Source organism: Alosa pseudoharengus, unplaced genomic scaffold (assembly GCF_046254945.1).
Source record: "Alosa pseudoharengus isolate Yale_2024_CS ecotype anadromous, Long Island Sound unplaced genomic scaffold, YU_APseudo_1.1 YU_APseudo_1.1_scf_4, whole genome shotgun sequence".
NCBI lineage: Eukaryota > Metazoa > Chordata > Actinopteri > Clupeiformes > Clupeidae > Alosa > Alosa pseudoharengus.
This window is the reverse complement of record NW_027468774.1, coordinates 3,677,645-3,704,666: the sequence shown is the minus strand read 5'-3', so window position 1 is coordinate 3,704,666 and position 27,022 is coordinate 3,677,645. Positions and strand designations below refer to the sequence as shown.

Genomic DNA, 27,022 nt, shown 5'->3' with positions numbered 1-27,022 from the left:
ACTGTTGATATGGGCTGTGCTGGCTAACATTGATTAACTAATAGGGAGGTTGCACTCTGTGAACTTAGTGCTTCAGTGATGTGCAGTATGCAGCCTCTATACTTCGGTCTCATTCTCTCCCTCTCTCTCTCTCTCTCTCTAGTTTTGCATTGGGGTGTATGCAAGTTGGCAACGTGTTTGAATGCGTTTGTAAGCAAGGCTATGCTGGAACAAAATGTGAAAAGTGAGTATCTTTTGATTTTGGAGTGAACCACTGGCAGGCTGGAAGTATAACACACACACACACACACACACACACACACACACACACACACACACGTCCCGTGAATGAAACCTCCCTCAGCTATTTTCCCTTCTGCATCTTAGACCTCAGTCTTGGGTTTGTAATTCTTATGGTTTGTTGGCGATTTCATTTTGTTCATTTTGACCAAAAACCTTCAACCTTTGTAAGAGCTTTAAAAAATAATATTTTTAAAAACATAAGTAGTATGTGAAGATTTATGTAGATATTCTAAATGTTGTGAATATGTTTTTTTTTTTTTATTTCTCTTGTGATATAGGTGCGCACCTGGTTACTATGGTAACCCACTATTACCACATGGGAAGTGCCAGCCATGTAACTGTCACCATGGTGACCCCAATAAGTGTCACCCTACAACTGGAGGTAATGATTGATTGAGTGTAATTTGTGCTACACTATGTGGACAAAAGTATTGGGACGCTTGCCATTACACCCACAGGAACTTCAATGACATCCCATTCTGAATCCGTAGTCATTAAAAGAGAGTTGATCCCCCCTTTGCAGTGATAATAGCTTCCTCATCTGGGTCTAGGGCAGTGTTTCTCAAAGTGTGGTCCGGGGACCACTGGTGGTCCGCAAGCTATCCCAAGTGGTCCGTGAGCAGACGTGGTAAAATATAATATAGATGAGTTGTTTGCAATATTGAACCAACTTGAACCAATGTAAGCTACTCCGGTTGAAATCATATGAATCCTCTGACACAATAAGCAAGGTGCAAAGACAATTAGCAAGGTGGTTCAGTGATTAGGCCTATTGTGTAATATACAGTTGAAGTAGGTCTACTTTTTTGTTTTAGCTAGGTGGTCCGTGAGTTTTTTTTTTTTATTGGTTAAGTGGTCCTTGGTCTGAAGAGAAACACTAGTTGCTACCCAGCAAGCCTTCGACTAAATGTCTTGTTTTTGTTGTTCTCAGAGTGCGAGAATCCTAATGGTTCGGACGACTGCCAAGGTTTGTCATGCCATTTGTCATGTTTACCACAAAACATATTACCTTGCCTCCACACAAACAGTTATGTTATCATAACTGCATTACCACCACCATGAGAGACAGCACGGTGATAAACAGAGTGACGGGTAGAAAAAGTCCCTAATTTTCAGAGAATGTGCAGGTTGAGATAAGTCAACTGCAGGTCAAGTTTATTTATATAGCACATTTCATACACAAGGGTCCGTCTTACAATGTGCTTTAGATAAAAAAATGTTTTTAAAAATCCGACAAGGCTCTTCTGTCCAGATTTGTATGTACAGATTTCTACATGTGTGTAATATACCCAGTTACACCTATCTACAGAGTTTGATACAGTAGGTATGTATTATTCTATATGTACATAACACACGCCCCTGTCCTGTGGTGTGGAGTGTGACAGCTGTTTCACTCTTTGTGTCTGTAATACACCTCCCTGTCCTGTGGTGATTCAAGTGATGTATTATGAGAGCTGTGTATTATTCCATGTGTGTATAACCCACCTCCCTGTCCTGTGGTGTAGAGTGTGATGTTAGAGTGTGATGTTAGAGTGTGATGTTGATGTTAGAGTGTGATGTTAGAGTGTGATGTTAGAGTGTAATGGGTGTGTAACCCACCTCCTTGTCCTGTGGTGTAGAGTGTGATGTGTGTGTGGTGGTCCTGATGAAGGATCTGGAGGGGATGGACGCTGAGCTGTCCCTTCTGAAGGCCCAGCTGGAGAAGCTCCATGGCAACAGCATCCCCCTCGCCCAGCTCAAGAGGCTGGAGGCGGCCATCACTGTCACCAGGGTAACAGACAACAGACCTCCTCACAGCTTCACAACAGCTTTCATTCATTCATTCATCCATCCATCCATCCATCCATCCATCCATCCATTTATTCATCCATCCATTCATTCATTAATTCATTCATTCATTCATTCATTCGTTCGTTCATTCATTCACTCATTACTGTTAGGATAACTTACAACAGCTTTCTATCACAGTTTCACAATATCTTTCATCTGTCCATCCATTCATCCATTTAACATTTTGTCCAAGATGCTTATCTTTCTATCCCCTCTCTATCCCTCTCTCAGGAGCTGTTAGGCGAGTTCAATGCCTCTGTCATTTCCCTGGAGCCCAAGGTCAAGCAGTTGGAGTCAGACATGAGGACCATAGATGAGGACCTGGTTGCCCTGGACAACAAGGTTAGGCTACCTACTGTACCTGCTTAGTGGCTGCTAGGACGACCATCACATACTATAGAATGGATGAACTGTTTGATAGAAGTGATTGAATAAAATGCATTGGAATTAGGGTAACACTTTACTTGACAGGTGAGGTCATAACACATTCATAGCTGAAAAGTCCATCAATCGCAAAGCAGTATTGCCGTTTTTGTTCTAAACTTCTTACCTGATCACGTCACGTGTCAATGGGCTAGTCCAGTGGCAAAAAGACAGAACATAGTCAAGCAAATTTTTGTTTCATAAAAATGTATTTGTTTTATGATGTAACCTTTGCAGATGATTTCTCATCTTTTGCTACTTGGAATGTCCAACCACTCCAGGTTACACAAATGCTAGTCAGCTGAATGTAGGCTAGTTTACCTCCCAGTGTTAAACTCAGTGATTACGAATACTTCACAACTTGTATAAACAACTTGTGTAAAGTGACATTCGATACAGACTTCATAAGATATTCATGAAATATTTATAAAAACGGCAATGCTGCTTTGCGATTGATGGACTTTTATTTTGACAAGTTGTCATCGTTCTGTCTTCCACATTCATGAAAGGTTTGGTATGAATGTTGAGTCATGTCTCATGAAACAGTCATGAATGCTTTATGTGTAGTTTATGACAGGAGCTATGAATGTGTTATGAACTCACCCGTCAAGTAAAGTGTTACCGGAATGAGAATTGGAAAGAGCAGAGCAGATGATAGATGAAAGATACCGCTATGGATGATTACATGTGGGGAAGATTACATGAGGGGAGAGAGCTGTCACCCCATCTGACCTCGAACACGGATCTCCGGGGTACTAAACCTGCAACTTGACCGCAAAGCCAGGCTTTTTGCTATGGCAGTCAGAGCGCATACTCAACCATAGTTACAGTACTCTGTCCAACCATGCTTGAATACATCTTATCCAGAATGTATCATCGATGCCCCAATAAATACATTTATTTACAAGTATGTAGTTATAGCCACTTTGATGTGCTCCCCAACCAATCTGCTTCTATCTCAGGATCAGCGTTGATCAAAGAAACTCAGTATAAGTATATATACTCTTTTGATCCTGTGTGGGAAATTTCCACAAACCTCTGTAACTGAAAGCAACTAATTTCCCTCATGTTCTGCCGCTTATGTTTTGCTTGGCAGTTCTTGCATTTTTTTTTACCGGATACATCTTTCACTGATATGGGGGTTTGTGTTTGTACAGGCTAAAAAGCTCGTCCCTGCATCAGAAGGTTTGTTGAGGAATGTGACCCACAGCAAACACAGAAGCCAGGAACTGCTTAACAGAGCGGAAGATCTTTTTCACAATATACAGGGTAAACAGGCCTTTCACCTCTTCTGCACTAAAACAAAACAGAAACACAATGTGGGTTGTGCACACTTTTAAAGACATAGACACACATTTTAAAACATGGCGGCTCGTGAACATGCCCCCAGGGAGTGTAGCGCTAGCTGCCTGGCTGCTTTAGGATAAATACTCTTTTGATTCTGTGATGGAAATTTGGTCTCTGTATTTATCCCAATCCATAAATTAGTGAAACACAGAGTGAGGTGAAGCACACACGAATCACAACACAGCTAGCTGCCTGCTACAGCGGTGCTCGGGGAGCAGTGATCGGGGTTAGGTGCACTTCAGCCGGTCCTACTGGTCGGGGTTTGAACCGGCAACCCTCCGGCCACAAGTCTGAAGCCCTAACCAGTAGGCCACGGCTGCCCCGAGCTGTTGGCTGTAGCAACTCGAGCTAGGTAAAACCAATTGTTTTCGTTTTTCTTTGTACCGACAGTACTCAGTGACCTCAAGAAAATGGAAATCTATGTTCCATAGTTCTCCGAGTTCTCCTTTAAGACTGGGGTTTTTCTTTTCTTCATGAGACCTGTTAAACTGGTTTAGATATGAACAGATGAACTGCACAATCAGTAGCATAATCTAAACACTACATGATGGCTAGATATAGACCAACTTTTCTGTTTATCTCCTCTTTTCTGTTTACCTCCTGTTTCTGTGATGGTCTATGTGTTTGATGTCTCTTATGGCTCTGATATGTTTATTAGTCTGTTTATATTGGCCTATCTCCCCCTTCCCCATTTTACATATTATGATATCAGTCAATATCAGTAGGGGAGAACGGGGTAAAATTAGACATTTTTTTACATTCGTCATTCTAATGTGTCCAAGAGATTTTGTTTTGTAACCTAAAGTGTTCTACAACTCTTTGATAACTTATAAGAGTAAAGAAATATGTCTCGGCAGTCATCTCACCCCACAACCTCCATTTTGAAAGAAAATGCTTCTCAAAACAAGCTAAGGTAACATTCATTATTTTATTTAGCCCTCACATCATAGCTTAAAAGGGCACCAATTGGTGTAATGCATCTGAATGCTCTAATCACATTTTCTCTAAATCAACCTAACCTAACACTGGACATGAATGGAATCCACTTGGAGAGCAAAAAATCATATTTTTACACATATATTTTTACCATTTGCCATGTGCTGTACCTCTCGACAGATTGTAAGGAATTATTCCTTCTTCCTTAAAATACTGTCACATGATAAACATTTGTTTACGGTTTCCCAGAAAAAAGGGGTGGCTCCTCTTACCCCTATGCTCAACTTACCCCGTTCTCCCCGTCTATCTCTCTTTCTCTCTCTCTCCCTCTCTCTATCTCTCTCCCTCCCCTATTCTTAATGACAAGTACTTATGTATGTTATCAGCCATTATCAGTTACAAACAGTTCAAGTACAGTACAGCTAAGCTGTTTTATAACAGTATTAACAACATGTAGTGTTTTATTAAGGCACCCAAAGCACTTTACTGTGAAAGGGGAACCTTACTAAATACCAAGTCAAGTCAAGTCAAGTCAATTCAAAATGTAATATCCCACAGGGGGAAATTAAGTTGCAGCTAGGTATCAAGACACACAACCAACAACACAACACACAAGATGATAAATGATGACAGTATTACAACACAGATAGACAAGACCAGTACATTAAATAAAACACAGTGCAGGACATGACGGTGGACACTGAATCGCTCCTATAACCTTGCCAGCAACACTGACAGCAACGCCGACCCAGCTTGTTTCGCTCCGTAAGGTTAAGTAACGCCGACCCAGCTTGTTTCGCTCCGTAAGGTTTAGATTACCAAACCATACAATGATAGAGGAGGTAAGTACTGACTCAATAAAAAATAAAGTCATCATTTTTGTGCATACATTACATGAATTCATTTTTCTTAAAAAGTAGAGACACTGTTGGACCTTCTTATAGATGGCTTCTGAATTAGTCTGGAAACTCAATTTATTATCTAGCACTGGTTTATAAAAAAACCCGCACTTCTACGTCCACCTAGAGCCTTTTATTTGTTTTGCAAAATTCCACAGCTTCCAGTTCTTCTGGTCCAATCAGGGCTGTGTGAGATCTGACTGTCAATCACAGTCTGGCTAAGTAAAATTTTGGCTAAGTCCCCTCAATCTGTCAGACTTGCCAACAGCAGCTTTAAGTGCATCTTAGCAATCAAAAAAACTGTAATATCATTCACTCACTCTGTCCTTCTCTCTCTCTCTCTCTCTGTCCATTTCTAATGGCATGTTCTCAAGTATGATATCAGCCATTATGTTGCTTAATATCAGTCCCTCTCTCCATCCCCCCCTCTCTCTCCTTCTCTCTCCTTCTCTCTCTCTATCTCCCCCCCTCTCTCTCTCCATCTCCCCCCCTCTCTCTCTCCATCTCCATCCCCCCCTCTCTCTCCATCTCACCCCCCTCTATCTCTCCTTCTCTCTCCTTCTCTCTCTCCATCTCCCCCCCCTCTCTCTTCTTTCTCTCTCTCCATCCCCCCTCTCTTTGTCTCTTTGTCCATTCCTAATGGCATGTTCATGTTTGTTATCTGCCAATATGGCGGCTACAGTAATATGGTTCTCCTTTCGTCTCCCTTAGAGCTCCTGGAGGAGATCCGCAGGGCTAATCAGTAATATGGTTCTCCTTGCGTCTCCCTTAGAGCTCCTGGAGGAGATCCGCAGGGCTAATCAGAGCTCCAGCGGTGGCCTGGTGCCCGAGGAGGCCGCTGCCCGGATGCTGTGGGAGGCTGAGCGGATGGTCCAGGAGATGAGAGGTCGGAACTGCGCGGCCCAAATGACAGCGGCCCGCACAGAGCTCCGGCAGGCCCAGAACCGTGAGAACCAACCGGACTTTATCTTCATTTACATGTGTTCATTTAGCAGACGCTTTTTATGCAAAGCGACCTACAAAAATGAGGTCTGAAGCTACAGTGCAGTGGACACCTTAGGTAGGAATTAATTCATTTAAACTTAAATCAACACTGATACCAAAGGATGAGAGTGTAGTCAAAGGAGAAAGTGATAGAATAAGGAGGAAGACGAGGGGAGAGAGGGAAGTAGAGAAGACGGAGGTAGAGGAGGGGAGAGAGGGAAGTGCACAAGCTCTTTGAAGCTTCATAACATGGTATCGTAACTGCATGTGACGCGAACCTCAGCAGCATAATAAATTTGATTACTTTGTTTTCAAGTAGAAACACTCAAGAGAGTGAAGCAGTTCTGTGCTGTAGTACAATGCTGCACAACGTTTTGTCACATGCCCAGTTTCTATTTTTCACATTGTTCTGCTAAGAAACATAAAGGAATAGAATGGCTCAACAGATTATTTGTGGATAGAGAGCATTCTATGCTCTACAACAGTCATACTCTGTTTTTCAGACTCGGTTTTTAGCTTGAGCGCAGTGATTATCAAGGCAACTCTCTAAATTGTATATGCCATTAAAGCTCAATGTCACAATTATTAATATCTCACAGAAGGTTAGAAATTTGCCCAAGTTGATTGAGTTGTTTTCACAGGTGCAGCTATTCTAAAGCAGAACAGTAACAAAAAAAAACAAAAATATAGAGCAACATGTAACACTTCAGAATTATTTATTTTGTATATGGTGACTTGACACTGTTTTAAGTATGTATGACAGAATATGACATCTGCCATAGCAAGATTATATGACATACTGTGAAGTAGGGGTGCCTGAGAATCCCACTGGGTTTTGCTATATTGTGGTTATATGTTATAAAGTTAAGTTACCTGAGGAGGCACAGGAGCCTGCTGTCACTAAGCCTGCTGTTGTTTTCCACCACTGTTTCCTCCTCCACCTCCTGCCCGACCTAATTTTCTAAGATCAATGTACTAGATTAGCCTTATCATGTAATGGTGGTATTGTGGCGGCCAGTAAACCGCAGGTACAAATAGTTTCAAGCTTTGTTTACACATTCAACAGTTGGATCACAGTTTGTTGAACAAGTTAAGGAGACGTACATTAACCTAAAATATGTGCATCAAATATACATTTTCAGCACTCATAGTATTTGTGATAAATTTGCCTTCAGATGTAGAACACGTTGCTCTCTTCCTCTCTCCTTTTTACTCTCTCTCTCTTTCTCTCTCTTTTCCCTCCTTTTCAAGACATGTAGAATGCCTAAATATAAACATGCTGTAGGACACATTGTGATATATGAGGGTAGGTTAGGCCTCAGCAATATGTTTATACACAGTATGTTCACAATATGTTTACATGTATTAGGTAGGTGAGTGTAACAGAATTTACATTCTGTGTTGCCATGGCAGTGCTTGACATCATTCGGAATCTCACGGATCCTTTGAGCACCAATCAGGCGTTGGCAGACAGGATTGGGGGGTCTCTCATGAGGGATCTGGCTGCGCTGAGGGATCTGCAGCAGGCCTTGAGACACGCCGAGGACCTGTTGCGGCGTACACACCACATCAACAACCAGAGCGAGACCACCCTCCGAAAACTACAGGTACGGCAGGAAGGCCTCAGAGGGCCTCCGATACGGCCTTAGATTCAGCACTCACTTAGATTCAGTACTTTAGTGTCCGATCCTGCATTCGCTGAATAAAACACGATTAGATCAAGCACTATAGAGACATATCTGAATCTACATTTAATAAAAACATGTGTAAATCAATTACTCTAGAGACATTATTTGGTTCTGCATTTAATAAACAAAGCGTGCTTAGATCAAACACTTACATCTTCAATTAACAAAACATGCTTACTGATATATCTTCTTTTAGAGACAACTGCAATTAATAATCAATCCATTAAGAATCAATTATTTTAGAGTCTGATCCTGCAATTAAGAAACATGCGTAAATAGCATAATTAAATTGTATTATGTAGTTTTAACGATATATTATCAATTCAATTAGCAATGTGTGTTTACACATATGGATGTTCTTGAAGTATAGCACTAATTAAATGGGATTGCTGTATAAAACAAGCTTGGTTATAACACTAATTAAATGGCATTGCTGTATAAAACACGCTTGGTTTCAGCTGATTCACTGAAGTAGCCACATTACTTTCCCTAGTTTCCATACATTACTTTCACATGGATCTTGACCGCTAGACGTTGCCGAGTACTGTCGATACAGGAAAACAAAAACGAACAAAATCGGTGCTGCCGAACTGGAGAAGCTGTAGCTAGTGCTCCCAGTGTGCTGCAGTGCTAGGTCTGGGGCATCAGCTAAATGTGCCTGTTTGCCTTCAAACAGACTCAAAATGCCATTAGAAGTTCAGGTGCTGGGAGGTATTTCTTACTCTTTCATTTGTGCCTCTCTGCTGCACTGTGTCAGTCCCGCGCAACAGAACTGACGGAGGAGAGAGACTTGATCAACGCCGACCAGCTGATGGCAAGGGAGCTGCTGGGAAATATTTCAGATCTGCTGAGCATGTTACAGGACAGCAAGACGGTAAGTCACAACACCTACAGTAAACATGTTACACGACAGCAAGACATTAAGTCACATCACCTACAGTAAACATGTTACACGACAGCAAGACATTAAGTCATATCACCTAAACATGTTACAGGAGAGCAGAACAGGTCACATATCACCTTCTAAGCATGTAGGCTAACAGGACAGTAAGTCACATATCACCCACTGAACCTGTAACAGGACAGCATGACAATAAGTCACATATCACCTGCTGTGTGTGCTACAGAGCAGCACAATGGTAAGTCACACTTTCCCTGTTGAGCAGGTTGTAGTATGATCTTACTTCATAATGGGGGCAGCCGTGGCCTACTGGTTAGGGCTTCGGGTTTGTAACCGAAGGGTTGCCGGTTCGATCCCCGACCCAGTAGGAAAAATGTGGGCGGGGGAAGTGGTTGAGCACTGCTCTCCCATGTCCACATCCATGGCTGAAGTGCCCTTGAGCAAGGCACCTAACCCCTCACTGCTCCCCGAGCGCCGCTGTAGCAGGCAGCTCACTGCTCCGGGTTAGTGTGTGCTTCACCTCACTGTGTATTCACTATGTGCTGTGTATGTTTCACTAATTCACGGATTGGGATAATGCAGAGACCAAATTTCCCTTACGGGATCAAAAGAGTATATATACTTCATAAGGGGAAAGAAAATCTCACGTAAGAGCATAAGACAGCACACATCACACAGTGCCGTTATTACAACAAGGGAAAGGAAATCTCAATATCAACACAAGTCCATAAGACATGTCATACTGTACTTTCTCTTAATTCCTTCGTTCCTTCCCTGGTTACGGTACTAGATCAAATCTTTCCAATTATCTAAATAATGTCTACAAGGTCAGCCAGTGGTTAGGAAATAAATCAGTGCAATATCTACTGCCAAATCACTGTTTGAATTTATGTCAGTTGAGAATGCATGCCCGCTTGGACTGGATAAAGACATAAGAGTACCTTTCCCTCCCATCCTTGTTCTCTCTCTATCTCTTTCCCTCCCATCCTTGTTCTCTCTCTATCTCTTTCCCTCCCATCCTTGTTCTCTCTCTATCTCTTTCTTTCTCTCTTCCTTCCTTCATTCTCTCCTTGTTTGTTTCTTCTCCTTAATCTTCTGTCTTTCAGGAGTATGAACATTTGGCAGCACAGTTGGATGGAGCGAAAACTTACCTTGTTAAGATACTCGACTCCCTGCTGTATATTGCGGACCTTGTGCATCAGGCTGAGATCCACGCACAGAACCTCAGCGATCTGGCCATGACCTTCTCAATGTAAGCCAGCCTGAGCTCACCAGGGTCACCAGAAGCAGACTACATACAGATCATGTATCAAAGCAATATGAACTTAAGCATTAAAGCTGCAGTTGGCAAGATTTTTTTGATTATATTCACTGAAACCAACACTAAGCTCCAAAAGAACAACATAAATCAGCCGGTTTTAGAAAAAAAAACACACTTCTACCTCCACCTAGAGCCTGCTGTTTGTTTTGCAAAAATCCACAGCTCCACAGGTTCTTCTGGTCCAATCAGAGCAGAGCTATGTGATATCTGACTGTCAATCACAGTCTGGTGCTCACTGACAAGCACAAACTCGATGAGAGGGTGCTCGGTGGTAGTGGGGGAGGGGCATGAGAGTTGTAAACATTCAAAATTTTGGCAAAGTCCCCTCAATCTGTCAGACTTGCCAACTGCAGCTTTAACATAGCAAATACATAGCTCCAGGGCCGGTTCTAGCCCTTTGGTTGCCCTAGGCGAGATTGAGTTTTGCGCCCCCCCCCCATGGGCGTCGGAGCCATTATACGAGGGTGGGAGGTGTCCCACCCACTTTTTAGAATTGTTAGTTTGGACCCCGCCACTTTTGCCGTGCGAAATACCAGTGCTTTTTTCAGCATCTGTTTAGTGCTTCATTGTCATTTTCATTGGATTCTCCCATTTGCACGTAAATCGCTAGTAAGCTAAGCTTTTTTTTTTTTGTTATACGCATTCTCCCATTCCTCTTCTGTCACACACACAGCGACAAGCGCCAAATCCCCGCAGTGTTGAAGAGATCAGTCGTCCCCCTCACTTTTGATAAGGAAAAAAGCCTTATACTGTAAGTACGCCAAATAAATAATAACCTATAGGTTTACGCTAGGCTATGTAAAACTCCCCATTAACAGCATCACATCACTAACCACAGCTAAGACTGCACAATCTCGTATTCACTCTGTTGGATATCTGAAGCCAGTTTGTCTACTTAGATACTGTAAATCCTCAAATTTTGGCCGGAGTCTTAAGACAAAGTACAGGCCTTTAGGGGCAGGATTGTATTCGAGACAGCCCTTTATTTCTTATGAGTTTTATTTTGAGACATGCGTTTCTTGGAGCGGCATACTGATACAGTAGGCCTTCAAAAGCATGACATTTTCGGTTTAGTTTGATATTTAATTTACTTTTGGACTGTTTGATTATATAGTTAAATGTTGGGACTGAAGGGCACTGAAATCTAGGGAGGTATTGGATGATCACTATTACATTCCATGTAGTTGAAAGAGTGTAGGGATTTCAAACAAACCATCCGCTTTCATGCGTTCATTGACCGTCCGCGGTGCTGTAATGGAAACCTTATTGCATAGCCAAGTAGCCTATTGAGTTATTTTTAAATTATGCATGATTTACTTTTTATTATTTCGTAGGCTGGAATGCCTCGAGTCGCGGCAACAATTGTGTTCAAATGTAGTAGCGTGTGTCAGCTCTGGCAAGGCGGCAAGCGCATGTTGGAGACCCAGCTGGAAAGTCAGTGGCCGAATGCACGCAAGAGTTGTATACATAAGAAACACCCAGAGTTTGGGGGTGCCAAAACGCGTAATTCCCTCTATTGTTGCAAATATAGACTAGATATAGTTGCGACTTCCGAACAGTTTTTGTGAGTGCTACTTTGTTAATATTTGGGGAAACTGCGAGTAGGGGCTGCGACCATTCTACATGTAGGCTACTGAAGTGCCGCGAGAGCGCAGCAAATGAACTTCAGAAACTATAGGGCGCCTAGGATGATCATGTTTAATAAACATGTTTTAATTCGCTTGTTTTTCTAATTCTATGATTAATGGGAAGTAGGCCTAAGGGCGACGCTAGAGAGCGCCCCCAACACATTTGTCGCCCTAGGCAATTGCCTAGCTCGCCTATAGCAATCGCCGGCCCTGCATAGCTCATTGTGTGGCCAGCTGTTCTGCTTGAGAGTGATAGAAAAAGAGTGTGTGTGTGAGAGAGAGAGAGAGAAAGAGAGAGGGAGAGAGAGTAAGACAGAGAGAAACACAGTACCGTCATTAAAAATGATCTGCAATCAGCATAACATCTGGACATTAGCCAACAGAGCCGCGGTACCACTGGCAGTTTATGTATGCAGTCTATAAAACAGACTCTCTCTGTGGATCGCATACATAAACTGTCAACAACTTTCCAGTCCGATTTGCACCATAGGGGTGGTGTCGAAACACATGGTGGCTAAGCAGAACAACGTGCAGTTTATGTAAGCAGTTCACAGTGAGTCTGTTTTATGAAATGCATACATACTGTAACTGCCAGTTGTTCTGCTTGGCTTCTTTACTAAGCAATTATGTACATGCCTGCACAAAACGGATGCACAGGCGGCCATGACAGAACCCTAGGGGTTCTGTCATGGCAGCCTGTGCATCCCCAGTTCAGGGAATCTCCTTGTAATTCATTATATAGTAAAGCAGTGTTTCTCAAAGTGTGGGGTGGGCCCCACTAGTGGGGAATAGAGACATGGGGCGCAATGAACAGGAGGACATTTGTTTTTTTGGTGCTTATCTTTAATATTGCCATTAACATTGACATTAAGGAAGACCATCATAGATTCAAAACAAAATAGCCTCACACAAACATAGGAGTCATAAACAGACCGACATATGAATTAAAAAAAACATCTGATCCAGGAGGCCTACACAGGAATTTCTATGTGGAACCAAAATTCCAAAAAAACAATATTACCATTGTGCCTGGTTGATGGGGTCAGGTGGGGCTTGAAAATTCCCCACCTCTAAAGTGGGGAATGACAGAAAAAGTTTGAGAACCACTGTAGTGAAGTCTGAGGTCAGAGGTCATGTGAGGGCCGTTGGTTTTAAAGGCGCCTGGTTGTTGTGGCCACAGGGAACTGCAGAGAGTGGTGAACGGCTCAAGCGTGCGGGACTCCATGCAGGCCATCAGTGGCTACTCAAACATCATTAAGGCCATTGAGGAGGCTGAGGCTTCTGCCAGGGATGCCAAGGAGGCAGCAGAGAGGGCATTGGAGGTGAGACACTGTGTGTGTGTGTGTGTGTGTGTGTGTGTGTGTGTGTGTGTGTGTGTGTGTGTGTGTGTGAACTTATCCTCTGCCAGCAGGGCAGTTTCATGATTCAGGATCATTGCTGTTTGGGAAATGCCCTGATATCAGGGCTAGAGGTCAAACGTATTTCCCAATAGCAACTCAAAATGGCATTAAAAAACCAAGGGTGTGTTTGCTGAAAGCCCCATTGGTTGTAACCAGGGTTGGAATTTTCACGGCGGCCACAACGGCCTTGGTGGAATACTTTGTGAACTCTTCCCTCAACACATGACAAACCATATATCAGGATAAACAGCAGACCTTACCGAACTCAAAGGTGTAAAGCATTCCCCTGTACAGTTAGCCATTCCAGAGTAATCCAGTTTTGAATTTGCAGCAAATTTTTACATGCATGTCTCCAAATTTGGGCTTTAAGTTTTACAATGTGTTTAAATTGTTCCACATGATTTCATAACGGGCCAAATACAAAATAAATGTTACAAATATCGCCTTGATATTGGTAAATCAGAGGACAGCTGACTAAGAGTTTGTGAAAGTAGCCTTAATGATCACAAAATGCTAAGCATGCATCTAGGCTATTTGAGTTTCTTAAAGCTGAGCTGAATACATGATTTCATAGCAGGCCAAATATAAAATACATTTTATATATAGCCTAGATATCTGTTTTTATTAGATGATCAGATGATTTACAGTTATATGTAATATGTCATGTTTCATGTTTTTGTAATGTTTCATACAGTGATGCAGGTCTACTGCAGTGAATAGGCTAAATACAACTTTGATCGTTTTTATAGCCTACTACTGTATAGTTAACTTTGGCCTTGGTGCCCTGACATGTGGCCTTTGTGCCCCCCACCAAATATGCCCAACTGAAGGCCAAGTGGCCTTGCCCCCAAAATGGTGAAATTCCAAGCCTGGGTGTAACTGTACAGTAATACTCAGTAGAAGCTAGTCTCTGATGATAGTGAAATATACAGCATGATGACATATTGTAAGGGCGTCTCTCCTGTCTTCTGGTCTACTTTCAGTTGTGTCTAGATTTCAGATTTCAGATTTCATTTGATTTCCTGCTGGAACTGGACAGGGAGAGGACACTCAGGTGCCCCACTGTACTCTTTGTGGTCTATTACTCAGAGAACTCCTCACAATAAGCCAGAGGGGACGCCTAACATGCGTGTCTGCTAGTGCTTGGAATATTGGATTAGTGCATCCTATGTCTAGTAAATAGGATCTGTGAACATTAAACCTGTATGCTCTGATGAAGACATGTTTTGTCGCAACGCGTAAGCCCACTTAAATTAAAGGCTTTTTAACTATAAAAGCAGTGTGCCTTTGGTATGTTTTGGTCAAACCAACTCTTGATGCTGTGAATAGTTGATGGTGCTTTATTGTTTCAAAGGCACGGGACAAATCAACAAACACTGCATGGATGTCCATTTTCGGGTTATTGTTGAGTGCTTCACGCCAGGATTGGAGGATCTGAATCAGAGCAGTGACAGTTGATCTGCCAGTCATAAAGCCATGTTGAGATGGGGCAATTTTCATGCCCCTGTCCTCTAGGAGAGCATCCCCTCAAAGACTTTACCAACCCAGCTGACCAGTGAGATTTGGTGGCAGCAGTCACCAGGGAAGTTGTTTTTTTGGGGGAATAGCTTTGACCAGAGCTGTTTTCAATAACCCTGGAAAGATCTCAGTTTGGATACATGTATTATAAACATCACACAGCATAGCTGCTTTATGAAAGGTCTTTAAAACCCAGTCAGGACCTGCTGCCTTCGACGCATTCACTTTGCGGAGTCTTACTTTGACCTGACCAATGCTCAATAGAGGTATAGCATCCTCACACAACCTGTGAGTGACCTCCTCAACAGATGGAATTGAGTGATTGACTTGGTCCCAGACTGATGCAAAGTGTTTGGCCAGAGTGCCACTCTCAAGCTGTAAGGTCTTGATATCTTGAGGCAGAACAGACAGTCTGGGTGCGTTCGTAAATTGCCACTCCGAGCGCTCCGAGCACACTTAAACATTCGTAAATTCGGAATTATCGTGTATTTAATCAGAGCTTCACACTCTCGGAGCGTCCAGAGTGTGTCAGATTGAATTTACGAACGCACCCTCTGTCATCCTCCATGCCCATTTAAGTGCTTTGACAGACTTGAACCAATGTTTCTATGTTTCTATGTGTTAGCTCTACTTTGCCTCAGATTTATATTGCATTAATAGCCTCAGATTTATTGTCCGTGAGTTCATAACCAGTGTGATTCCTACATGTTTTTCCCCACACACCTTTTTTTTACGATACGATCATTAAAGCATACCAGTGCTTCTTGGAAGCCTAAAAGACGAACTGATAATGGTAGAGAATGACAGACAGTCATACAGGAAACGCTTTAGTGAGTTTGCAGTTTGCAGTAAGATCATTAAACACTGAGTTCTGACATGTACTTGCTTACAAGGAGTGTCCGTAGGAGTGATTCATGATGTGTGTGCATTATCTTGTTTCTATTTGCTTGAATTGAGGATGTTACAAAGCAAGACCTAACCAGGAGGGCCAAGGAGCTGATTGGCGATGCAAGCAGCTTGCTGCTCAAGGCCAAGGAGGCAGAGAAGAACCTGAATGGTAAAATGGCATTAGATATGTTTGTCCCACTATCCAGTAGTCTGACGTCACAGGCTTTTATTTTTTATTTTTGTCAAAAATGTTTACTACTGCAGCGAACCGGTTTTCACAACTTGTAAACCTTGTCACCATCACGTCCGTTTAAGTGAAGGTACCTGTAAAACAAAATTGGACATATATATATACAGTATGTACAACAGGAGCCATACGGGTGCTATAGGGAGAGCTTACAGGTAGGCTACACCTGAACCATACAGTACAGGTGCTATAGGGAGACCTTACAGGTAGGCTACACCTGAACCATACAGGTGCTATAGGGACACCTTACAGGTAGGCTACACCTGAACCATACAGGTGCTATAGGGAGACCTTACAGGTAGGCTACACCTGAACCATACAGGTGCTATAGGGAGACCTTACAGGTAGGCTACACAAGGCATGTAACTAAAGTGTTCCTTTCAGGGAGTGTATGCTGTAACAATGAGCTGCCACTGTAATCAATGGAACTGGTTACACCAGAAGTGATAGTGGCGTGTACATTACAAAACAAACAAAACAAATAAAATGAGACCAGTCCTCTAAAACAACGTGCGTACCCAGTATAGCCTGGCTGTTAAGAATAACAACGTGCGTACCCAGTATAGCCTGGCTGTTAAGAATAACAACGTGCGTACCCAGTATAGCCTGGCTGTTAAGAATAACAACGTGCGTACCCAGTATAGCCTGGCTGTTAAGAATAACAACGTGCGTACCCAGTATAGCCTGGCTGTTAAGAATAACAACGTGCGTACCCAGTATAGCCTGGCTGTTAAGAATAACAACGTGCGTACCCAGTATAGCCTGGCTGTTAAGAATAACAACGTGCGTACCCAGTATAGCCTGGCTGTTAAGAACAACAACGTGCGTACCCAGTATAGCCTGGCTGTTAAGAATAACAACGTGCGTACCCAGTATAGCCTGGCTGTTAAGAACAACAACGTGCGTACCCAGTATAGCCTGGCTGTTAAGAATAACAACGTGCGTACCCAGTATAGCCTGGCTGTTAAGAATAACAACGTGCGTACCCAGTATAGCCTGGCTGTTAAGAATAACAATGAATACTACCTATACATACAAATACAAGATAACCAGAGGATGATGCAGATTTGCAGTTTAACTAAAACACAGAGGATGTATTCAAAGAAGCAGAAAGAACTGAATTGCATTTCCTAATAATGTCCTAATGTTCCTAATCTGCTTTGCCATTGCCTCTATCATGTATTGCAGACACGGCAGAGGAGTTAGGTTCACAGCAGGAACGGGTTGGTCTGGCAAAGGACAAGATGGCTGCTCTGTGGAGGGACTTACGGGCTAGCCAGCAGAACCTCAGCAAGATCGACAGAGGTCAGCTTACTGTGTGTGTGTGTGTGCGTGTACAGTACGTGCGTATGTGTGTGTGATGTTTTTGTCTTCCCAGAATGAATTTGCTTCCCCAAGGTTGGAATTTTTCCTCATTGTTTTCATTAAGATTAAAACTAAGACAAAAAGACTTATTATGTTTTTATACCTCTTTATCTACATGATGAGATGAGCAGTCATGGGGAGTGTCTGTGTGTGTGTAAGGGGGGTTGTGTATGTGTGTGTGTGTGTATATGTGTGTGTGTGTGTGTGTGTATGTATTGGGCGGGGGGGGGGGGGTGTGGGGGTTGCATATCCTTTGTCATTCAGGAAGTCATATACACACTCTTAAAGCAGTCAGTATAGTCGCCGATCCCGGCCTTGCACATGTGTGTGTGGCGAATGTGATGTCGATCCCCTGGCGTGTGCCAAATGTGTGTGTACGTTCCACATTGGAAAGTTACAGCTTCCTTCACAGCTTCAACCATAGCTAAACTTCCTCCCTAAACAATACTTCTAGCCTGACGAGCCAGACCCACATCAAGATTTGGGGTGTGGGGACTCACCATTCGCAGTGCTCAGTCTTAGGGGATAAGCGGTTGTCTTTCAAATTCCCTCTGCACGCAATAGGATAGCGCTACAACTCATGAGTCCCATGCGTTTTCCCACCAGTGGAGCTAGCTGGCTAGTTGTTCAAAGTTTGCCAACTTAAAAAAAGCTTAACTCGTGTCACGCTGTTCGCCAAAAGCAACATCCATCTTCTTTGTTTTCAAGTAGCAGGGAATTCACGCCAAACCGTCGCAACTCTGCCATCATTATGTTAAGCCCACCTACTGCTGCCGCTAGGGTGCGTCTAGATTTCTAGGCTACAATACTGTTAGACATTACCTGACTTCTTTTGATATTTCGGGTTTCCTCAGATGACACAGGAAGTCTCTTAAACTCCACCAAGGCAGAGGTGTCGGCGGCTGAGGCCAAGGTTGCCACCGTGACAACGAGACTTCAGGAAATCAGTGCCGGCCTGAGAAACATGAGCGTTCCATCTGCAGGGGGGTCTGATCTGGATGAGCTGCTGAACCAGACAAACAGAGCATGTAAGTCTCACACACGCGCACACAAGCACACACACGCGTACGGGTGCGTGCACACACACACACACAAACGCGCACGGGTGCATGCACACACACACACACACACGCACACACACATGCGCACACACACACACACACACATGCAAGGGTGCATGCACACACACACGCGCACACACACACGCGCACACACACACACACACACAAACACACACACACATGCACGGGTGCGTGCACACACACACATACACGCGCACACATACACACACACACACACACACACACACACACACACACACACACACTGACACTGGTCTAACCCCGGCTAATCTGATTACAGCCCAATGTTGTTATCAGATACATTGTCGAAATATATCAGAGAGTACCTAGCTTCCTTCAGTGCCAACTACATGCTGTTGCTGATATGAAACAAATGTTTTGCTTTTAGCTTCCATGTGTCAAAGTATGTGCTCAAAACTGCCCACCGAAGGCAAACATTGTAGCACAGACAGTAAATTATTAACAATATTTTATGGTTGTTGTTCAACCTAGTTTATTACAACGGTTTCATGAGGTCATCACAGACCTCACAGAATCCTTAGAGACGTGCTGGCTATTAGTAGCGTTTGCTTTGGGGCGCTGGAGTGCAGAGGAGCCAATGCCTTGTACAGTTCCTGGGGGGCCCTAGGACATGATTTTCACTGTACATTTTTGGTTGGTGGTGTGCCGAGGGATTTTTTTTTAATGTAAAAAATGTGCCGTGGCTCAAAAAAGGTTGAAAAACACTGCCCTAGGAGACCTGACGTCAGACGTTAGAGGCGTCAGACATAGGGGTCACGATTAGAGATTTTGGTGGTACGATAATTGTCTGAGGAATAATCACAATTTCACAATTATTACGATTATTTTGAGTGAATATTTTTCACAACAGTACTAATGTATAAAATTACACAAACACATTATTTAGAGGTTTTGGTCATTGTCCCAAGCAACAGTTGGAATCTAGTCCAAGCCTGTATGCAAAAAAGGCCTGCTGTGAAAAAACAACAACAATGAACAATCACTCGAACAATTCAAAGTTCCACCATTGTATGTACTGTTTAACCTCCATAACCTTTTACTTGTACAGTGTCCTTGGGGGACTTGAAAGGCGCTTATAAATAAAGTGTATTATTATTATTATTGCTATAACCTGAGCCAACAAACTTCCTGTCCACAGTGCAGGCACTGGACCAAACATTTCCCACACTGGTGAAGACCCTTGCAGATGTGGAGAACATCAGTGCTCTGGCTCTCCCTAGTGGGAACATGTCAGAGAGCATGAGGCGGATTCGGGAACTAATCAAGCAGACGAGGCAGATGGCTAACGCAGTGAGTTTTCCACTCCAGTAAAAAACAAAAACAACAACATACTTGAAAACGTAAGATAAGGCCCCTGAAGTTCTCCAGGTTTTAGTTCCTGTGAAAAGGTGGTTTCACCTGGCTCCCCACTGCCTTCATATCTCCTCTAGGGGGTTAAGGCTCTAAGCTCTTTGGTGCTATACAAATACGTGCTATAAATTCTATGACTAAATGCTATAAATGAATTTCCCTCTATCTCTCTCATGACCCCCACCTCTCCACCTCTCCACCTCTCCACCTCCGTCCTTTCTTCTCTCCCTCCATCTTAAATCTCCCTCACTTTTGCCCTCTCTCCTTTTCTCTCTCTCTCTCTCTCTCTCCTTTTCTCTCTCTCTCTCTCTCTCTCTCTCCTTTTCTCTCTCTCTCTCTCTCTCTCTCTCTCTCTCTCTCCTTCTCTCTCTCTCTCTCTCTCTCTCTCTCTCTCCTTTTCTCTCTCTCTCTCTCTCTCTCTCTCTCTCCTTTTCTCTCTCTCTCTCTCTCTCTCTCTCTCTCCTTTTCTCTCTCTCTCGCTCACTCTCTCTCTCTCTCCTTTTCCCTCTGTCTCTATCAACCCCCCTGCTCTGCATATCCTTCCATTTCTCTATCTTTGTGTTTAGATCAAAGTGCCCATGTTGTTTACGGGCAAGGGTTATGTCGAACCCCGACTCCCCGTCGACCTAAGGGACCTTCGTGCAGTGACGACCTTTGACCTCCGCCTTCAGCGCCCTCTTGTGAAGCCCTCAAGGGGTGACTCAAGCCGCAGGCGAAGACGCAGACAGGGCCAAAGGAAAGCAGAGGACATGTTTGTGCTCTATCTCGGGAACAAGAACGTGAGTGGAAAAGTTGCAACACTGCTGTCTTGTTCTTAGTGACATGGCAGTTTTACATACAACAAAATGTTAACTGCAGATACAATGATGACAAAATGGGAAAGAGAATTAAAGGATTGTCCAATGCTTGTGTACATACGATATAGTAGACACACAAGGCCTTAGAGGACGGTTCTTTAAAAACTCTTCCCTCACCAGTTATTTGTAGCCGGATATATGTTAACATACATACAGTATATAACATATACACCTGTAGTATACCATCATGGTGAAATGTGGGCTAACTTTCTCATTGCTTTTTTGATCTACTATTTAAATGGGTCATCTTGACACTGAACGCTTGTCATAAACTCTCCACATGCGCCTTTGGGCCTACTCTAGTGGATTTAGGTTTTGAGGATCACCTTGAGACTATTTCAATTGTTATTGGCGCTATATAAATAAATTAAACTGAATTGAATATGGCCAACGTCCTGTCTGGCTTTGTGACATAACTCCCTCTCACAGAAAACCTATGACTTTCCTCTTACTGTAGGCCTCGGAGGAGTTGGGCATGTAGACATGGTGCTGATCATGTCTGTGTAATGGAAGGCCATTGTGCCTCCTCGAGGGTCATTGACTCCTCGTCACATCTGCACCTTACAGGCGGACTAGATTGAATTATGCCGACATGTTTGGGAGTTTCGTCTCTCTCTCTCTCTCTCTCTCTCTCTCTCTCTCTCTGTCCTACTCTCTCTCTTTCTCTTTCTCTCTCTCTCTCACACTCACACTCACACACACACACACACACACACACACACATACACAGAGATGTAGTAGAGGCTAAACGCAAGTAAACACAGTTTGTCCACCTCTGAAATTTCAGAAATAGAGTTTATCCACCTCTTATTAGAGTTTATCCACCTCACCAATTGCAACATTCAAAAATCACACTGTATTACCCACATTCACAATATGTACACTTATCAACACTCTAGGAACCAATTAATACCACTGGTATGATTATAAACATTGGACAGTAACCTCCACCATCATCAAACATGTTCTGAATGCTTTTTTTTAAAAATCCGATACCGCATGGCGCAGTTCACTTTACCATGATCACAGAATTCATAATTTACCCACCTCTTATTTTACCACTACACAAACCACTACACTGCACAGCCACACACACACACACACACACACACACACACACACACACACACACACACACACACACACACACACCCTGGATTATTGTGTCTCTCTCACACACACACACACACTTCTGCCCCCCATCCAGGGCGCTGAAGACTTTGTGGGCATGGTGTTGCGGGGCAACATCCTGTACGGCATGTATCGACTGGGCGGTGCCTTCCACAGCAAGCTCATCAGCAACGTCACCAGATCAAGACGGGACCCAGCGCATTTCGACCGTGTGGACTTCCATAGGTGCGCCACAGTGACCTCTGCTGTCCAACTAGCAGTATGGTAGCTATTGACTTGATATAACTAAAGGAGGATTTGAGAAGCCATTGTTGGAGTGTGAGGCACCAAATGAAGAGTTTTTTTCCCCAAAATGCTATATCCACCATTTACATAAATCTTTTTTTTTTTTCATTTTGTTAAGACCTGGCTCTTATCTGGCTTGCCCCTGTGCCAGACCCAGGCTACATCCACTTGGGTCATTCCACATCAAATGAGCTCATTTTGGATACTCTTTATTCACTGATATTGTGTATGTGCATGTTAAAGGAAGTTAAAAGCAAAGTTCTTCTTCCTAAATTGTGAGTTTCTGAGAAAATTCATTTAGAGTACACCTACCCCAATTTCAGAAGTGTCCGTAAGGCATTTTGGAAACTTTTGCTAGATGTCTGATTACACTGTATGTGGATTGTTTGCACACCAAAGATATGCTAGTGTGAAGCATAGCATAGTGGCTAAGGAGCTGGGCTAGCATGTAGTAATCAGTAATCAAAAGGTTGTGGTTTCAATCCCCTGCCACCATTATGGCCTTGAGCACGTATGGCACGTAACCCTGAATTGCTCTGGAGAGACTGGCCCTTGTGATAATTGACATATGCTACAGTACATGTCGCTCTGGAGAGACTGGCCCTTGTAAAAATTGACATATGCTACAGTACATGTCGCTTTGGATAAAAGCATCAGCCACATTCATAAAGTATAACAAATTATAAGAAACTGTTTTCACACTCTGTTTAGGGTTTACCAGGACATGGAGGTGAATTACACTCGAGGCTACACCTCCAGTGAGCCTATGATCCTGCCTGCAGTTCAGCTGCAGCCAGACTCCCAGCACAACCTCCTCCAGCTGGACCCCAACAACACTGTCTTCTATGTGGGAGGCTTCCCGCAAGACTTCACTGTAAGTTGATGAGCCCTCAGTGATTCTTAAGATCTGGGACAAAACATGTTTCCCAGATAAAACAAGGTTTTGGGGTAAAAATATGCACAATATTAATAACAAAACAAAAACACTTAATCAGGGAAAGGGGAGCACAACAAAGAGCACAACAATAGTTGGTTTTTATTCTAAATGATATAGAATGTAATGGGGTCTGGAAATGATATAGAATGTAATGGGGTCTGGAAATGATATAGAATGTAATGGGGTCTGGAAATGATATAGAATGTAATGGGGTCTGGAAATGATATAGAATGTAATGGGGTCTGGAAATGATATAGAATGTAATGGGGTCTGGAAATGATATAGAATGTAATCAGTCTGGAAATGATATGGAATGTAATGGGGTCTGGAAATGATATAGAATGTAATCAGTCTGGAAATGATATAGAATGTAATGGGGTCTGGAAATGATATAGAATGTAATCAGTCTGGAAATGATATAGAATGTAATGGGGTCTGGAAATGATATAGAATGTAATGGGGTCTGGAAATGATATAGAATGTAATCAGTCTGGAAATGATATAGAATGTAATGGGGTCTGGAAATGATATAGAATGTAATGGGGTCTGGAAATGATATAGAATGTAATGGGGTCTGGAAATGATATGGAATGTAATCGGGTCTGGAAATGATATGGAATGTAATCAGGTCTGGACAACCCCATGTCCTGAAGCAGATCTCCTCACTCCAACATACCTTAAACAGCTGTACAAGTAGTGTAAAATGTATCATAATGATTATAATGTGTTGAAAATGAGTGACACATCCCACTTCTGACACCATGTTGAAAGACGAGTGACACATTATTCAGGATTCCGTATTGTAGCTTTTACTCAGGAACTCGTAAAGGCATAAAGCATTACATAATGTATATAGTTAAGTAAATAATTTCATAATATAATTCATAAAAATATAATTCATAAAAATAATTTCAGTATAAAAAGTTACAAATTTTATATGTCTCTTGTGAATGTGTTCACACGTTTTCATTGGGTTCACACATTTCTCACACCCTTTTGCAAAACTGTAAACACAGATGTCATTCAAAGACCTCATTTAATTACATTACATTTAGCAGACACTTCTTGACCAAAGTGACTTACATATGTCAGCTATATTACAAGGGATCACATTGTCCCCGGAGCAACTTAGGGTTAAGTGCCTTGCTCAAGGGCACAACGGTGGAAGCCGGGAATTGAACCGACAACTTTCAGGCTACTGCACACTATCCCAGCTCCTTAACCACTACACTACCACCGCCCCAAACTACCAACCTCAAACTCTATTGGTTTCCCCACGCTAAACAAAAGGAAAACATCTTTTCACAGATGGTAGAGATTTCTTGCATAAGTTTGAATCTCTGATACACCTGTGTGAAACTCCTTTGCACAATTCTTCAATCAGCAATGATTCTTTATCCATAAGAGATGCCATGTCTGTTCTGTTTTGCTATTTGCAAGTATGGATCTAAGGCACATTTAGAGAAATTATTGTATTGCCTATTTGGTGACGAAAACAGTACCAAAGGTGTTTACTGTAGGTCTATTTCGATGAAAAATTACAAGTTGTAGTTCAATGAAATGTGTCTTGTCTAGGTGCTTACTGTAGGTCTTGCATGTCAATGACAGTAACAACATGGCAAAGATGCTCATTTTGAGAACTATATTTAGCATTTTGTTGTCCAGTGTGTAATGATTAATTAAAACCATTATTTGACGACAGGATGTGTTGTTTTAAGGTAAAATTTGCTTTTTGTAAGTGTAACATCAGAGAGTAACATCCTTTTGCAAGCAAAATGTGTCATTTCGGCCAGAGTGCTTTTTGTTCAGACATGGGTGTTAACAGTTTTGTGATGTCAGAGTTGACACAAGCATCAAAGCAATCGAGAAAAACTGTAATAAGACCATTGTTCTTTAGTTAGCATGTGACCATTGCAGGACCATTGTTCTTTAGTTAGCATGTGACCATTGCAGGACCATTGTTCTGTAGTTAGCATGTGACCATTGCAGGACCATTGTTCTGTAGTTAGCATGTGACCATTGCAGGACCATTGTTTTGTAGTTAGCATGTGACCATTGCAGGACCATTGTTTTGTAGTTAGCATGTGACCATTGCAGGACCATTGTTTTGTAGTTAGCATGTGACCATTGCAGGACCATTGTTTTGTAGTTAGCATGTGACCATTGCAGGACCATTGTTCTGTAGTTAGCATGGGAACATTATAGTGTTGTTCCAATTATTTTCACTCTGTCTCAATACCATGTCCACCTTACCCATGAATACAACAGTCAATCAACAAGATAGGAAATCAATAGTGCACAATTTTGTCCAAAGAAACTTGACAAAAAGGCATTGGCCGGGGTTTGAAATATTTGTGGGTATGGGGCATTGTAGGGGTGGACAAAATATCTATTCTAATTAGATAAATGATTGGAAAAGCTGTGCTCTCCTTTTAGCCTCCTGTAGAGATGGGTCTGGGCCTGTCCTTCTACCATGGCTGCATGGAGTCCTCCACGCTTAACCATAAGCTTCTGGGCCTCTACAACTTCCAGCGAGCCGTCGACGTCAACCAGGAGCGCCCTTGTACAAGGTACCTCCAACAGCGTGTGTGTGTGTGTGTGTGTTTGAGAGAGAGAGAGAGAGAGAGAGAGAGAGATGCACAATAGAGACAGGGTGGGAGGAAGAGAGAGAGAAAGAAATATTGGATGTCTGACCAGACATTTCATAATGACTACAAGATTTTTTTTTTTTGGCCAAGTAAAGTTTGTACATTTGTTTGGAGAGTTGTATGCATGCTGTTTGTACTTACATGAAATGATAAACTAATACTATGTCAATATTAGAAACAAAGCTTCCTCCATTTTGAATGTCTTTTTTTCCCTCCTGGTCTGGCTTCAGGCAGATATATCAAACTGAGGAGCTGTATTTCGATGGCACTGGCTACGCTGCAGTTAACATTCCCCAGATAAAGGGTCTACAGAGAATTCAGTTCAGTGTGAAGACCTTGCTGAAGAATGCACTGCTGTTCTACACAGGGAATGAGGTACTCTATGGAGTAGCACTTGACACTGTTTACTGGATCTTGTAGTTTAAATGAACTCGTCAACCACATGTGTATGCGCACTACTACAAGGTAGCACAGCTACTGTATGTGTTGTAAGGAATTGGGCAAAACATTTTAGTCAGGGTGTTGGCATATTAAAGTTAGAAGTCAAAGTTGAGAAGTATTTAGCAGTTGCTTTTATCCAAAGCGGCAGATTTACATTTACATTTATTTATTGAGAAGACACTTTTTTTCCAAAGCAACTTACACATATCAGTTATATTACACAGGCAATTTTCCCCAAAGCAAGTCAGGGGCACAACGGTGGAAGTGGGGAATTGAACCCACAAGGCTACAGCATGATAATCCAGCTTCTTAGCCACTACCACCGCCCCCACCGACTTGGAACGACGTGTCGAGGTTTCGAACCTGGGTAAATTAATGACAGGCAGTTACATTACCTTGCTCATGTTATTAAACTAGTAAATAGATTTAGCTTAGTTATAACATCAGCTTTACTGAGACTTAAGACTTGGCACTTTGCCCATCATTTAAATGACTGCCCATACACACACACACGTCATCTGTAATAATAAATAATAATAATACGTTTATTTTGTATAGCACCTTTCTCAAACCCAAGATCGCTTTACATAGTAGAAGGAAAACACAACAACAT

General features: G+C 42.6%; 1 protein-coding gene and 1 long non-coding RNA gene across 3 annotated transcripts in view; one reads left to right on the top strand and one right to left on the bottom strand.

Annotated features, from left to right (window-relative positions):
- lama3 (laminin, alpha 3) overlaps positions 1-27,022 on the top strand; it is a 51,308-nt gene that overhangs the window by 7,907 nt on the left and 16,379 nt on the right. For both annotated transcript variants that reach the window (XM_076266946.1, XM_076266945.1), the window contains exons 2-21: positions 143-223; positions 561-664; positions 1,214-1,249; positions 1,902-2,053; positions 2,344-2,454; positions 3,693-3,804; positions 6,490-6,663; positions 8,115-8,308; positions 9,147-9,263; positions 10,397-10,542; positions 13,420-13,561; positions 16,115-16,214; positions 17,481-17,597; positions 18,512-18,685; positions 19,899-20,050; positions 20,677-20,889; positions 22,175-22,323; positions 23,095-23,257; positions 25,757-25,890; positions 26,199-26,343. In XM_076266946.1, coding sequence (XP_076123061.1) covers positions 159-223; positions 561-664; positions 1,214-1,249; positions 1,902-2,053; positions 2,344-2,454; positions 3,693-3,804; positions 6,490-6,663; positions 8,115-8,308; positions 9,147-9,263; positions 10,397-10,542; positions 13,420-13,561; positions 16,115-16,214; positions 17,481-17,597; positions 18,512-18,685; positions 19,899-20,050; positions 20,677-20,889; positions 22,175-22,323; positions 23,095-23,257; positions 25,757-25,890; positions 26,199-26,343 — 2,700 coding nt within the window. In that variant the 5' untranslated portion in view covers positions 143-158. The remainder of the gene's footprint in view (positions 1-142; positions 224-560; positions 665-1,213; positions 1,250-1,901; positions 2,054-2,343; positions 2,455-3,692; positions 3,805-6,489; positions 6,664-8,114; positions 8,309-9,146; positions 9,264-10,396; positions 10,543-13,419; positions 13,562-16,114; positions 16,215-17,480; positions 17,598-18,511; positions 18,686-19,898; positions 20,051-20,676; positions 20,890-22,174; positions 22,324-23,094; positions 23,258-25,756; positions 25,891-26,198; positions 26,344-27,022) is intronic.
- Positions 8,316-10,527, bottom strand: LOC143103145 (uncharacterized). The gene is made up of 3 exons (XR_012982732.1): positions 10,442-10,527; positions 9,112-9,212; positions 8,316-8,641 (listed from the first exon to the last, which is right to left on the bottom strand). It is a non-coding gene; the product is annotated as an uncharacterized LOC143103145 (long non-coding RNA).